The 13,617-nt window shown below is 51.8% G+C and overlaps 2 protein-coding genes across 5 annotated transcripts in view; one reads left to right on the top strand and one right to left on the bottom strand.

Annotated features, from left to right (window-relative positions):
* LOC125926812 (translation initiation factor IF-2-like) overlaps positions 1-3,477 on the bottom strand; it is a 7,780-nt gene extending 4,303 nt beyond the window's left edge. For all 3 annotated transcript variants that reach the window (XR_007459171.1, XM_049636648.1, XM_049636647.1), the window contains exons 1-2: positions 2,750-3,477; positions 842-937 (exon numbers count right to left, since the gene is read on the bottom strand). Coding sequence is in view for 2 of the 3 variants with exons in the window: in XM_049636648.1 (XP_049492605.1) it covers positions 842-937; positions 2,750-3,031 (378 nt within the window). In the remaining variant the exon portion in view is untranslated. The remainder of the gene's footprint in view (positions 1-841; positions 938-2,749) is intronic.
* Positions 1-11,853, top strand: part of LOC125926811 (acid-sensing ion channel 2) — a 16,368-nt gene extending 4,515 nt beyond the window's left edge. For both annotated transcript variants that reach the window (XM_049636645.1, XM_049636646.1), the window contains exons 3-4: positions 3,397-4,034; positions 11,106-11,853. In XM_049636645.1, the coding sequence (XP_049492602.1) occupies positions 3,480-4,034; positions 11,106-11,144 (594 nt within the window). In that variant the 5' untranslated portion in view covers positions 3,397-3,479 and the 3' untranslated portion in view covers positions 11,145-11,853. The remainder of the gene's footprint in view (positions 1-3,396; positions 4,035-11,105) is intronic.
* Positions 11,854-13,617: the final 1,764 nt, after the last annotated feature.

The raw sequence follows: 13,617 nt of genomic DNA on the forward strand, positions 1-13,617 counted from the left end.
GTCTCCCCCATTGGCCTAGAAGACAGCACGCACAGAAGCCCTTACTGAATTCACCCAGCAAGGCCTGTCTTTACCAAACACTGATGTGTCTAATGGGAAAAGCTGTCCTCCAAAGTAAGATGGCCTTGGATGTTACGACTGCCTTGCAAGGAGGCACCTGTGCCATTATCCCAACAGAATGTTGTGTGTTCATACCTGGTGAGTCTGCTGATGTACCATCTTTTTTAAATCATGCGAGGACACAAGGGAACATCCTGAGTGATCTGATCTCAAACCTACAGGTTTTAATAAATCAGTGGTTCAGACCATGGGGCTCTTCATGGAGAATGTTGTTTGGGGGAGAATGATCTTAATCTGTGTTTTCTCTTGACTGTGCCTAGGCTGTTGCTATGGTAGCTGTCTCAGGGAGGCTGAAGACCTGCCCCAAATGAGCCACCCTGAAGCAGCAAGGGGTTTCCCCTTGCTGACCCCTCAGGCATGCAGTGGAGGAGGGGGGCATGTGAGATTAGAAGAGCCGGTCAAGAGGGGTGGAATGTTGAAGGAGGTGATCGAGAGGACGAGACCGCTGGTTAACCCCGAGCTTGACCCAGGGCAGTTGGAGGCTCCTTAGTCCCTCTTGAAATGTGCATTCTGCTTGCCTTCCCCACGCTGCCCAAGGACACAGCTTTGCAGAGCAAGGTGTTGTTGAGAACATCTGGGTGGCACATGTGACTGAGGCCAGTTAAGGCCTCTACATAAACATTTAATGTTCTCGCAAGCAGGCATGGAAATCGACACTTCTTGTGGTGCCCAAGACAAGCCTTGTTAGTTCAGTTCCCGGCTTATGTAACCCGCCACCTACCCATCTGGAGAGGTCTGCTTCTTTCTTGGTCTCTCCTTGCCGACTGTGTCCAGGGGCCAGTTTGCAAACCAACACCGCCTCTGCCCCCATTGAATCCTGAATTGTCAAGGGTAAGAAATGTGTTGGATTCCTCCTCATTTCCCCCAAACCAATACAGGGTGTGGTGCAGATGGAGTTCAACATACTTGTTAACCAAACTGATGAGCCAAGATTAGATTCGTGAGGGAAGTCTTCCTGTAGGAGGAGGGCCTTGAGCTAAAAAATGGACAACAGGGATTGATTGGCCTGGTGGGGAGGAGGGATAGGGCTGCTTTCTGTATGTGGAAGGAGGAAGTGATTCACAGTGTGTGTGTGTGTGTGTGTGTGTGTGTGTGTGTGTGTGTGTAATTTGGGAAGTGGGGTAGAAATGCTTGCCCCTTCCTACGTTTGGGAGGGAGTGTTTGGATTTGCTTTTTGAGCCTGTGTTTTGGAGGCAAGCATGCCTGAGTTCAAGGCCCAGCTCTGGAACTTATTAGCTGTGTAACTTGGTGGGGGCATCTTCTGTGAGTCTCAGTTTCTCATCTGTATACTGGAGGTGATATTGCAGCATATACCTGCCACGGAGGTTGGAAGGGTTAAGTGAGATAAGACATGCTCACACAGGTCTTGACAGATGACAGGCTCTTAATTTTGGCACCCTTGTTTTGAAGACCCTCTGCCTGTCTAGGCAGGGGTCTGGGACCTTGGAGGTGGCACACGGATGAGATTGGGTACCCTCTGGCATTTGCGCTTGCTTGCAATGCTTCCGCACCGTAAGCTCCCAGGATCAATACATCACTAATTCAATGCCACATGCTTATTGCCTCAGAGAGCATCCGGATTCTGTTCTGTTTGGGTCTGGTTTAGAGCAGATGGGATGGAGAAATATTTTGAAGTAGATACAATCCAGGAGGGACATTCCCTAGGCTGCCTTCTTCTCAAATGTCTTCCAAGGAGTATTTAAGCTTGGTGTGCCCTGGGGACACCAGGTTGGCTCAACAAGGCGCCTCCTTGTGGCTCTGCCCCAGCTTGGCTGTGTGCACTGGGTTGGCCACTGGAACTTTCTGTTCCTTTCCTCCTGATGAGGATTTAGCATCCCTGACTCCATAGGTTCCAACCATTTGATCTCTGGCGCGGGGCAAGCCACACCCACCTCCTAGCAGGGGCTGACTTCCAGTGGATTTTCAGGAAAAGGAGGTAGGCTGCTCAAACCCCAGTCCTATGCTCCCCACCTCTATCTCCAGCTGTGATTCCATCTGGCAAATCCGGGGCCAGAACACACACAGCCCAAAGGGGGCCAGCCAGCCCTACCTGGAACCCCAGCTGTCTTTCTTTTGCAGATACAGAACCTCGGGATAGCACAGCGGCTCTGTGGGGTGGGGGCTACTTGTTGCTCTTTATCCGGGTCTCCGGAGGGGCTTCCTCGCTCCCTGGAATGTCCCCCTCCCGCCGGCCGGTGGCAGAGGCACTGTGGTTTCTGGGTTGCTTCTTACCTTCTCCACATTCAGCATCTCCCCTCTGAGGGCCCCGGGGTGAGTGTGACCCGGGAGCAGAATCCGAGCAAAGGAATTCTGCCTCCACCCCCACACCTGGCTCTCCGGAGTTTATCCAGTGCCTCCCTGCCATCTATCTACGGGGAGGGGTGTCACGTCCTCACTCCACCTTCTGCGAAGGCCGCCCCCCCCACTAGCTCCTCCCAAAACGGCCAAAAAGAAACTTTCGCGGGGTTTCTCCGTTCCCCCAGGCCTCCCGCCCCCGGGCCCCCCCGCCCCCCCCCCCCCCCCCACCCCCGCCCCGTCTCCCCCCTCCCCCACCTCGCAGCCCGGGATAGGGGGCGGCGGGGGAGGGGAGGAGGCCAGCTCGCTCGGCGGCCTCTGGGTCTCGCCTTACTTCCGGGAGGCGGGGTAGAGGCGAGGCCCGTTGGAGCCCCCGCGTCCTGCCGGCCTCCGGGTCCGCGCCTGTCCGCGGTGGCGCGCTGCCCCCTCTCCGGGGCGCTGGCCGCGGCCCGCCGGCATTTGGAATTCCGCCCGAAAGAGGGGGCCCGGAGGAGGCGGCGAGGAGGGCCGGCGGCCGGCGGCGAGAAGCGGAATCCGGGGTCCGGAGCGGCGCGGCGGCGGCTCGGGAGGCTCGCGCTGCGCCCGCCCGCAGTGCATCAGCGTGGCCGCGCGACATCCCCGGGATGCTCACCGCGGGGCATTATGCGCTGCCTAACAGGCTCCGGGCTGCCGAGCGACTTGTTTGAAGCATTTTCTCCCTCGCTCTCGCTTTTAATCTTGTCTCTAGTGGCGTGTGTAGGGGGGAGGACTTTATTTCCATTGGCTAAGCTCTCCCTTCCCACCCACATCTCTTCCACATCACCTTGGTGTCTCCCTAAATAAAACCAGCCCTCCTTATCGCCTGGAAAAAATCAGGAGCTAGAGTTTGAATGGGTTTATATAAACACTCACCCCTGGCAGCGTGCGGCTGGGCTCCCAGGATAAACTCCAGGCGTCTGGCCTGATGCTTGCCTTGCCGTGTTCTCTCCCTTGAACGTCAAGGTTTAAGCAGAGCCCGAGGACTGGGAACTCTTCTCTGAAATTGGATCAACCTGAAGCCAGTTGCGGAACTGCACAGGGTCCCCATGGACCTCAAGGAGAGCCCCAGCGAGGGCAGCCTGCAGCCCTCTAGCATCCACATCTTCGCCAACACCTCCACCCTCCACGGCATCCGCCACATCTTCGTGTATGGGCCGATGACCATCCGGCGTGTGCTCTGGGCCGTGGCCTTCGTGGGCTCTCTGGGCCTGCTGCTGGTGGAGAGCTCCGAGAGAGTGTCCTACTACCTCTCCTACCAGCACGTCACCAAGGTGGATGAGGTGGTGGCCCAAAGCCTGGTCTTCCCAGCTGTGACCCTCTGCAACCTCAACGGCTTCCGGTTCTCCAGGCTGACCACCAATGACCTGTACCACGCCGGGGAGCTGCTGGCCCTGCTCGATGTCAACCTGCAGATCCCGGACCCGCACCTGGCAGACCCCACGGTCCTGGAGGCCCTGCGGCAGAAGGCCAACTTCAAACACTACAAACCCAAGCAGTTCAGCATGCTGGAGTTCCTGCATCGCGTGGGCCACGACCTGAAGGATATGATGCTCTACTGCAAGTTCAAAGGGCAGGAGTGCGGCCACCAGGACTTCACCACCGTGAGTACTTGGCTTTCAGCTCACTCTTGCGCATGGTTCTCTTGAGAAGTGCCACACTGGGGTCTCCGCGTTCCCCGGAGCAGGAGAGAGCGTGGTGCCCGAGTCGAAGGCCAGGAGGGTAGTTGGCCAGAGTTGTTGGAACTGGTTGGAGCGGTGTGCCTGCCAGGATGGGGCAGTGTGGTCTGGTCAGGCGTGGAGGGCGAGCAGGGGGCCTGCGGTGGGGGATCGCTTCCCCAGATGTGCTGAGCTGGCTTCCTCCCAACTAGAGGGAGGAGGCCTGAGCTGTCCGCTGTCCGGGGCACTTGGTCGCTGAGCTGTGTGATTGGAACAGCTTGTCATTGACGAGGTGGCATTTTTCTCCCCTCTCTGTCTCTTTCTCTGCTCGGAAGTGGCATCAGGCACTGCATCCTGTGGGCTGGGCTGGAGCTGAAGCTGCCAGAGAAGGGGGTGTGGGGCCCCAGACAGCCTGGGTGGTATCAGTGGCTTTGGGAGCTTGCTGGAGCAGGTGATGCTCACAGGGGTGGAAGTCTCTGTGCTTCCTTTTCTTGCGTGGATTCCGAGCTCCGTGTGGGGAGAGGAGAGTCGGGGGCGGGGGACCCCCTGGTCTCCATCTGGTCTGCTGGCAGGTCAGAAGCAAAGAGATGTCCAGGGTGCTTGGGCCCAAGAGGAGCGTGTAAGTGGAGGCCTGTGTGTAGGAGGACGGTCAGGGAGATGCCTGTGAGGGCGAGGCGGTCCAGGCTGGCTTGTCTGGGAGCTTCGGCTTGAAACTCAAAGGCTCGGGCTGCTGCCTGTGCAGTCGCTTAACAACGTGGATGCCAGAGGAGTGGTGTGGGGAGGGGGCGAGCAGCTGTGGGATTGGAAAGCCTGGAGGAGGAGTGTGGAGCTGAGTAAAGAGGAAAGGCGGAGGGGGATGTGGCTCACATTCAGGATGGGGCTTCCTGGAGGGGCAGAGAAAGGATGGGAGGAGAGCTGTCGCTGCCAGGGTTCTCCGTTTGCCCAGTTAGTGGGCTGCTAGGCATAACTTGGCATAAGGGGGTGAGACTGCAGCTACGCACGCCTCCTTGCTTCCAGGTGGGTCTGGGGCCTCAGGGGCTGTGGGACCCTCCAGAAGCCCGGGGTGGCTGCTTCTCCCATAGCTGCCTTAGGGAGAAGCCAGAGCTTTTGAGTCTCCGAGCCTTGAGCCAAATTGCAATGGTAGGTTCTGGATGACAGGTGCAGCAGTTGCAAAGGAACTGGATGGGCTCTGTCACCAGCACTTGTCCGGGGCCCTCTGCCTAATTAAGACATGCCCCACCTTGCTGGTAGTGCACCCATTCTCCACCCGCTCTCAGGTCCACTGCCTGCTGGCCTCTTGCTCTGAGTTTCTGCCATCACCAGTTAATGCCATAACCAGTTTCTGTCTGCAGCCTCTGTGCTTGCAGTTAGCTGTCTGTGATTCTGGAAAAACCCACAGTGCCGGGGGTGGGGGGCATCCCATAGAGCTCTGTTTCCTGGGGGAGCTGTTTTTACCATCCGTTTCAAACACTGTGAGGAAGAGCACAGCAAAAGCAGTGGCAGTGCATTTATACGAAAGGGGAAGGGGGTCTGAACTGGAGGAAGGGACCGGCCGTACTGGAAGCCCTTCTGAACGGAGCAAACAACTCTCATACATTTCATGCACAAACGATGGCCTAGGTGGCTTGAGAGAGGAGGGGACGATGCCCCATTCTCAGAGGCTGAAACCATCCCTGTATCCCACCCCGTGCTTTCTAGTGCCGTGGCAACGCTCAGCTTCACCACTGCACCTTGCAGCTCAGAAATGCACTCAGCTGTTCCTCTGTCTGCCTGAACGTACCCGGAACACACTCAGAGAAACTGCGGTAGCAGACCCCGGACCGAGATCTCAAGCACCCTCGTCACTGCGTGTCCAACTAGTGGTTTCCTCTCAGTTCATGATCAAGTTCCATTTCCAAGTAAAGGTTCTTTGGCCCACAGCTGACGTATTGCACTTAGCCCATAATTGGAGGCCCCGGAGTCCCAGGAGACCAAAGATCAGGCCTTAAAGCCTTACCTGAGCCTTTGACCTCTCCAGGATGTCTCTCAAATGTAAAGGTGCTTGTGGATATGGTTTATGAAATAGTAAGTGGTATGTCATTATCTGCCAGCCTCAGCAAGTCCAGGGCTCATCTGGCCGGGTGTCCCTCCTTGGACTGACCCTCAATGTGTGACCTCCCCCAGCACTGAAAGGGGGATGAGCCTCAGGGCTGGATCTCCCAGCTGTTTGGGCGGTGTCAAAAAGGGCACCCACTCGAGGAAACCTGGAGGAGGCCCCAAGTGGATGGCTGACCTTTCTCAGCCTCTGATCACAGTGGGAAGCCATGCTGAGCCTCTGTGACAGGGGACATGGCACCAGGTTTGTTCCAAGACCTTGCAGTGAGGGGTAATCCTTCCCACTCCCCCTTTATACCCCTGTACCTTTTAGTCTGGGGTATAGTATGCTGATTCTGGGGCTCTTGCACCGGAAGAGGGCAGGGAACCTTGCTGATGGGAGAAGTCAGTTCACTGGCCTTCTTGCCCATTCCATCTCTCCGCTGCTCATCTCTCTCCATTTGGCTTATTTATTAGGCCCTGCCTGGGTTTTTCCCATGCTGAGTGGCTTCTTTCTTTACATGCGGTGGCTGACTTATTAGAGAAGTTAAGTATGGGGGAGGGGATGTCCCAGGTGGATCGCTTTTTCCATTTTTCTTTTTCTATAAAACATACCTAGTGTTGTCTCCAGGGGCAATGCTTTTGCATAAGCTCTTATTCCAAGTTCTTAGCTGGTGTGCAATGAAGTGCGTAATACCCTTTAATTAGTGAATGAGCCATGATTCTAGCAGAGGGGAAGGCTGTTTGTGGAGGTTAAAAGTCCCAAGAAGCCAGGTGTGGAATTCTCACTGCCATGTATACAGGTGTGTTCCATGCTCATGCAGGTACATTCTTAGCCCTCACCTGGGACAATCTGAATGCAGATAGGCATGTATTTGTCCTTCCTGGGAAAGCCGAATGGGACTTACTTCCGTAGTGCCTGCTTGGGGCGGGAGCGGGGGCGGGGGCGGGGGAGGGGCGTTTGCTGTGCTGACCTCAGGTGGAAGGAGGGAGATCTGGATGGGGTGTCTATGGCCATGGTGGTGGGTGATCTAAGGATAAGGTTAGGAACAACTTCTTGGCTTGAGGAGGTTTGAATCACAGCTCCATCATTTTCTAGCTTATTCCCTGGGTCATATTTTATGTCCTCTCTAGGCCTCAACTTGCTCGCTGTAACATCTGGTAGTAATACGTGACTTTGTAACTCACAGGGTTGTTGGGGGATGAGGAATGTGAGACAATGCATGTAAATGTCCTTTTGTACATTGTGCAGATGTAAGGCGGGGCCGCTCTCCGTGTTAGCAGGGGATTATTATTGTCCAGCCCCCCTGCCCTGTTCGCAGCCCACCGTAGGAATCAGCTGATGAGTAACGCTGTGAGCAGAAACCAGGGGGGTGGAGGTGGCCGCAAGGTGTTTGGAGCCCAGGGTTAAAGCCCAGCCTTGTGGAAATGGGATTGCTTGGAGCGGAGGTCACAGCTGGGTTCAATAGCTAACTGTGACGGACAGGTGGCAATTCCATTGTTTGTGACTAGCACGTGACTATTTCACGCTGTTTCTCTGCTCATCACATTGGGGTTCATCTGCCTCCAGGTTCAGGAATGCAAATGACCCTTCAGTTGGCACTTTTAATTTGATGTCCGTAATTGTATGTGTTTGCGCTTTAAACTTGAGATTTCTTTCACTGACCTTTCCTTACTGAAAGAAAGGTCTCTCCACAATGAGATCTTGTTAGATCTTCTTCATCTACATCACATAGCATTACTGAGATGTAGAGGTGAGGGTTTAGGACTCTCTGTGGAATTCCTGCCCAAGGCTGGTGGATCTGCACCCAACCTCTCAATATTTCTTATTACATGAGCAGCAGGTGCACGAAGATGGTGAGCTTTGGGGAGAGAAGAGTTGGAGTTCTAACTGTATCCCCATTTGCTGTGTAATCGTAGGCAAGTTCCCTAACCTCACTTTCCATTTATTTATTTATTTATTTATTTATTTATTTATTGAGAGAGAGAGAGAGAGAGAGCGAGCGTGAGTGGGTTAGGAAGAGAGGGAGAGAGAGAATTGAGAATCCCAAGCAGGCTCCGCACTGTCAGCACAGATCCTGATGCAGAGCTCGATCCCACAAACCGTGAGATCATGACCTGAGCCAAAATAAAAAGTCGGGCACCTAACCCTACTGAGTCACCCAGGCGCCCCTCCCCAACTTTAAAATAGAAACAATAATACCTGCCACTGGGAGCTGCACCCATTCAGGGAGGTAAAGTGCGACAGGAGCCAGTGAGTGGCCCAAGCCTGGTGCGTACAGGGCAGGCCCCTTGCTTTGCTTCGTGTCCCATAGGAGTATGACTGAGCCTGTGCTAGACGTTGGCTCTCTTGACTCCAGGCCAGTGTTCTTCCCACTCCTCCTTACCGTGACTCACCACCAGCTTTAGAGCACAGGCGACTGCTGTGATGGTGGGATTTGTAATTTTCACAGTAGTCAAACCTTCACATTTTTCAGCGCTTTGGTCCATATCAGTTCTGCTGCCTAGACACCATCTTGGCTTCCACGAACCAGCTCATGGCTACTAATCTCACCCCGGGAAGCTCGTGCCCCCCAAGCCCCGAGAGGCGTGGAGTGACCTCCATATGAGGCGTAGTGTTTTTATCACAGTGTGGCATGTTACCGCGTGTTCCTTCAGCCATCCCTTTATCCATCAGAGAGGACATCTGCTATGCAGCTGTTATAAAGCCAGACCAGTTCCTTGCCATCTGAGAGCTCACAGCTCGTTTCCCAACCCCTTCTAGATGGGGAGCTAGTTGAGAGCAGGCATCTTGTCTCCTCAAACACGTTCTCTGCATACATCCTGCCGACAGTTGCTGATTAAACTGTTGCCTTCTGTTTCCCGAATGGACCCAGAATACTTTGCTCGTGGGCCTTACTTACTTTTTGCTCTCCCACCTCTCTCTCCACGTCTATTCATTTAAATCCTACTCGTCCTTTAAAGTCCAGCTCTAATATCTCTGTAGCCTTCTCAGGAAATCATTGCCGATCCCTCTCCCCATGACCGTAATCTAAATGAATCTCTTCCTCCTCTGTCTTTGAAAGAGCATCTTGGCTCATATTCCTCTGTCAGAGCTCTCACTGTGCCTTTCTTAGCATTACACGCAGAAAGTGTTTACGCTAGAAGAGACCTCAGAGATGATTTAATTTAATACCTGAATTCCTTAACCACTGATAATTTTTAGACATTGCCTATTTCTGTCTCTCTTCCCTGTAAGACATGATGTCTTTACTGACCTTCTATTCTCAAGACTTGGAACTGCTTAGCACATGGTAAGCTCTCAAAGTGTGTCTTCAGAGTATGTTAAGGGGGATTAAAGTTATTGGAAGCTAAGGTGACACTATAGCTGATACGGCCATTTTTCTCTGCTTCCTTTTTTGGTGTAGGTATCTAGGATCCCACCTACACCAGGATGGCATGTCTCATTGTTGTCATTATTATCATACCGCACTTTCTGATGACAGAAACAGTCCATGCTCATTGGAGAAAACTTGGGCAGTGTGGGGAAGGAGTAAGGAAGGAACAAAAAAATTGCCTACGGTAGCATCCCGGACATAATTACATGTGTTACGTTGGCATTTGGGAATAGCTCCATCCGGTCACATAATGTGTGCGTGTTTGTGTACCCTCGTGCCTGGGATCACACCTTCTGTACATGTGGTGCCTTGTCTGATGTGCAGCACACTTCCGATCAGTGTCAGCTAGCTCTCTTCCTCTTGGGTCCCCAGGGTAGCATCCACGGTGTTAAGGATGCCCTTAAAAGTCCATTCAGAGGGAAAGTAAAATCCAAAGGTATGTTGGGGCACCTGGGTGGCTCAGTCAGTTAAGTGTCCGACTTCAGCTCTGGTCATGATCTCGCACTCCTTGAGTTCAAGCTCTGCATCGGGGTCTGTATGATCTCACAGTTTGTGGGTTTGAGCCCCTCCTCGGGCTCTGTGATGACAGCTCAGAGCCTGGAGCCTGCTTAAGACACTGTGTCTCCCTCTCTCTGCCCCTTCCCTGCTTTCTCTCTCTCTTTCTCTCAAAAGTAAACAAAAAAATCCAAAGAGATGTCCAATCAATACCCCTCTTGTGAGATGTGTTTTGTCTTATCTGCTAGAAGCACCAGGGATAATTTGTGGGAGCAAGTGGAAACCACCCCTCTTAATTCAGCCTTCTTGGATTTTAGGTTCACAACTGAACACCACGTACTCTCCTTCGATGGCACTTTATTGACAGTCTAGCTGTGCATTTGCCTGAAGCCATCTTGACCCCACTGTTTGTTGCATGTTTGCTAGGATGAACCACAGATGTGTTCACTGACACTAAATTAGATCTCCCCACTGAGGCCTGACCCTGTTCCTAGATGCGGCACAACTTTAGGACTATGAGGAACCATGAGGACCATGGACCATGGACCACGGAGACCATGAGGTTCTCTTTGCATAGAAATTCCTGCCTGCCTCAGTCCACTGTGTGGAGCCTAACTACCCATCACCTGTAAAGTCTCTGGGCACTACGTCTAAATTGGACTTTTACTCCTTAAGATGCCTGGAAGTTTTGTGAGCATTTGCCGTGTCCTTGGAGAGGCGACCCCTGCCAAGCTAAGTGAGCAGTTTTCCGTGGAGCTGTTTCCGGTCTGTATTACTTTAGGTTGCGGCTCCCTGGAAAACAAGTTTTCAGGGGTGTACTGAATTCTCTCTGATGTGTTGGATGGCTGGGGCAGTGACCGGGAGCTGACTGTGATAATGACCCACACCATCTACTTGCAGAGAAAAGCTGGTGTTACTGCACAGGTCACTTAGTGCTTAGCTGCTGGTGGGGGAGAGTCTGTGTGTCTGTGCCTCTGTCCCCGGGAGCTCTTAGACCTCCAGAGTGGCTGATGAAGGAAGGCTACCCGAGAGCTTATTGAATTGGTAATTGGTCCTTTCCCCCTCTCTACAGGGCTTCCCTATTCCTATCTACAGAAAGTCCTTCCCTTAATGAAGAGATGAGTTCTAGAAAATTTTCTGCAAAGTGAATCCTAGTTTGCCGCGGATGCCTAGAAGAAGAGCTGACATGGGATCCCATTGAAAAAAATCCCCCGAAGACTGAATTGGCAGCTTTTAGCATCAAGTTTGCTGTCAGAGCTATTGCTCCGTAGAACAGTTCATATTTCAAAGTGCCAAGAATCCCATGTTCTCCATCAGACCAAAAATATACCACCCAGGTCTAGTGATACCTGAAAGTATGCTGGATGTTTTCTCTTTTTTTGTCTGCGTGTTTATGTTTGATGGAACTGGGTTGAAATAGCAAGCCGGACCGCAGGGTCATTGGACTCACAATCTATTATAACCTGAAACGGATGGCCTACATCATCACCCCTGCAAGTGTGAAATTCCGTATATCACATTTCTCCCTTGCTGTGGACTGAAAACTAGTCCATGCCGCCTGGCCTGAGTGGTTACTGGGTAGCAGATGCTTCCAGAAACGCATGTTTATTATTTGAGAAATCTGAAGCATGTGATAGAAAACTGTTGATCATGTTGGGCTTTACTGGGGAAGAACATTCCAAAAAGTCACATCCCCTGGGTGCTAAAGCATCTTTCTACTTCCCAGTACTTATTTTTCTCATGACTCAGGTACATTCTGTATTGATTACCTTAGTGATCATGGAAATTTATACTCAAGAAATAAAGCACGAAACACAGAAGGAATGTATTTGGATTTAATTGACTTCTGTTGATTGAGTTGTACAACCTTGGGCAAGGTAATTAGCCTCTGTGGGCCTCAGTTTCCTCGTCTATAAAATCAGGGGGTTGAACCCGGTGATTCCAAAGGACTTGCCAACCTGTAGAGGTCTAAATGCAATAAAACATAGCCAACATTTATTTTTCTGATCCCACATTTGTTACCTGAAGCTACGACTTTTATATTTGGTGGAGGGAGCTGGTGCTTTTTTTTTTTTCAAACAGACACATTTATCCATTTATTTGTTTTATTTAGATAGATCTGCAAGTGGAAGCTGAAACACTGACTGGCTGTGGTGGGGTAAAGGGAGGCACAGAACCCTACTCTCAAAATCCTGTCCATGAGCCATTATGTGTCTGGCTGCAGCTTGTAGGTGTGACCGGAAGTTTCCATCCCACTAGTCCTGTGCTTGTGAGCGGCGGTGCATGTATGAGCTAGCATGTATGAGTTAGCAAGGGCACCCTTGGAAGATGCTGCCCAAATCCCCTTTGCTGATGTGAGCGTACAACTCCTGACCACTCGTATCTGTACCAATGGCACTGCCACTCCTGGAGATCTCTGGGAAGTTATTCACCTCCCCGCCGCCTGGGGGCAGCCGATGGCCAGCGACTAATTGACCCAGGAGTACAACTTGCCAGCCATCTTGCCTCAAGATGGAACCAATTATGGTTGACGGTTGACACTCCAGAGCTTCCCATGGGATCAGGCTGAGCTGGAATTTTCCTGTGGTTTCAACATCCTTGCTTACCTTTTCTCCCTTGCCGGTATCCTGCACGCCTCCCTCCCTTCCAGGCTCTTCCTGATGTCATTCCCCCAGTAAATCCCCTGGAGGAGAAACCCCATCTCAGTCCCCGCCAGGGACTATGACCTATGTGTTGGTGAGTTTTAGCTTCTCCATCTGTTTGGTAACATGGAGAACCACCCAGGCATATGGACCTATGTCTGGCTTGGAAAGAAGGAAGTATCGGTTTCGAAAGTCTTTTAAGACTTGAACTTTCTGGATCTGTGTCCTCAGCTGGAGCCTGTAACAATTTCCAGGGGATTTATATTTATATTTATATTTATAATTTATATTTATTTATATTTACATTTGTATTTATATTTATATTTACATTTATATTTGTATTTATATTTACTTATATATAAGTATATATATATGTACACACACATACATATATATATATATATATATATGTTTATATATTTATATATTTATAATTCAAATGAGCATCAGTCCAATCAGGATTCATACCACTGGGTGCAGCTGGTTTGTTCTTCTTTGGACCTTCTGGTCCAAGGAAAGCCCTTCCCAAAGCTGCCCATATCCTAAGAGCTGAGCTATCCCTAGTCTCTCAGCTGCTGCATACCCCCAGCTGCTCACATTCTAGCTCACACCTTCACCAACACCTGAATTCTCATCTTTTCCTGGTTCTGCTCTCTCTGAAAACCTCCCTTTCCCATGCCCCTCCCCCAGCCAGCCCTCGCTGCCATTTCTTCCTGGATGTGCATCAGCCTGGCTTTGAGCCACAGGGAGGAGCCTTCCGTGGTGGCAGTGGCTCGGGCCCATCTCTAAAGCAGGAGGTGGTGAGCGATGTTTGGCTGACCAAGGGTGATGCTCCTCGTAGGTCACAGAACCCATGAGTGATGAGGAGCGAAGGAAAGAACTGAGACCGTTAGCCTGAAGAGGGAGGTAGGTGACCCAAGGCAGGGCAGTTGCTTTCCTCAA

The sequence above is a fragment of the Panthera uncia genome, chromosome E1 (genome assembly GCF_023721935.1).
Source record: "Panthera uncia isolate 11264 chromosome E1, Puncia_PCG_1.0, whole genome shotgun sequence".
In the NCBI taxonomy this organism is placed as follows: domain Eukaryota; kingdom Metazoa; phylum Chordata; class Mammalia; order Carnivora; family Felidae; genus Panthera; species Panthera uncia.